The 313-nt window shown below is 63.3% G+C and overlaps 1 protein-coding gene across 1 annotated transcript in view; it reads right to left on the reverse strand.

Moving 5' to 3' along the window:
* The window catches only part of LOC104983092 (ATP-binding cassette sub-family D member 1-like), an 11,965-nt gene that overhangs the window by 2,081 nt on the left and 9,571 nt on the right, over nucleotides 1-313 (reverse strand). Inside the window, exon 6 of the mRNA XM_010832574.1 lies at nucleotides 129-299. Coding sequence (XP_010830876.1) covers nucleotides 129-299 — 171 coding nt within the window. The remainder of the gene's footprint in view (nucleotides 1-128; nucleotides 300-313) is intronic.

Here is a 313-nt window from a genome sequence, read left to right on the forward strand (position 1 = left end):
AGGCTGGGTCCTAAGGGCTGAGACTTGCGGGTGGCTTGTGGGTATAGAAGGCCAGGCGTGGGGCCTCAGGGTTGGCTTCAGCCCCGCCCGAGCTTCTGGGCTGGTGCTTGGCTGTGCCTTCTACTTACCCTGATGTTGAGACTGGCCACCACCACCTCCCCAGTGGGTGTGATAATGGGGATGTTCTCACACACGATGCCCTGTTCCACATCCACCACTTGGCCTGGAGAGAGGGCATGAGGCAGAGAGAGGGGGGCGGAATGCTCCCCCACCTTCTGCTGGCTTCCGTGGGCCCCCACCTCCAGGCAGCCCG

Source organism: Bison bison, unplaced genomic scaffold (assembly GCF_000754665.1).
Source record: "Bison bison bison isolate TAMUID 2011002044 unplaced genomic scaffold, Bison_UMD1.0 scf7180017861324, whole genome shotgun sequence".
NCBI lineage: Eukaryota > Metazoa > Chordata > Mammalia > Artiodactyla > Bovidae > Bison > Bison bison.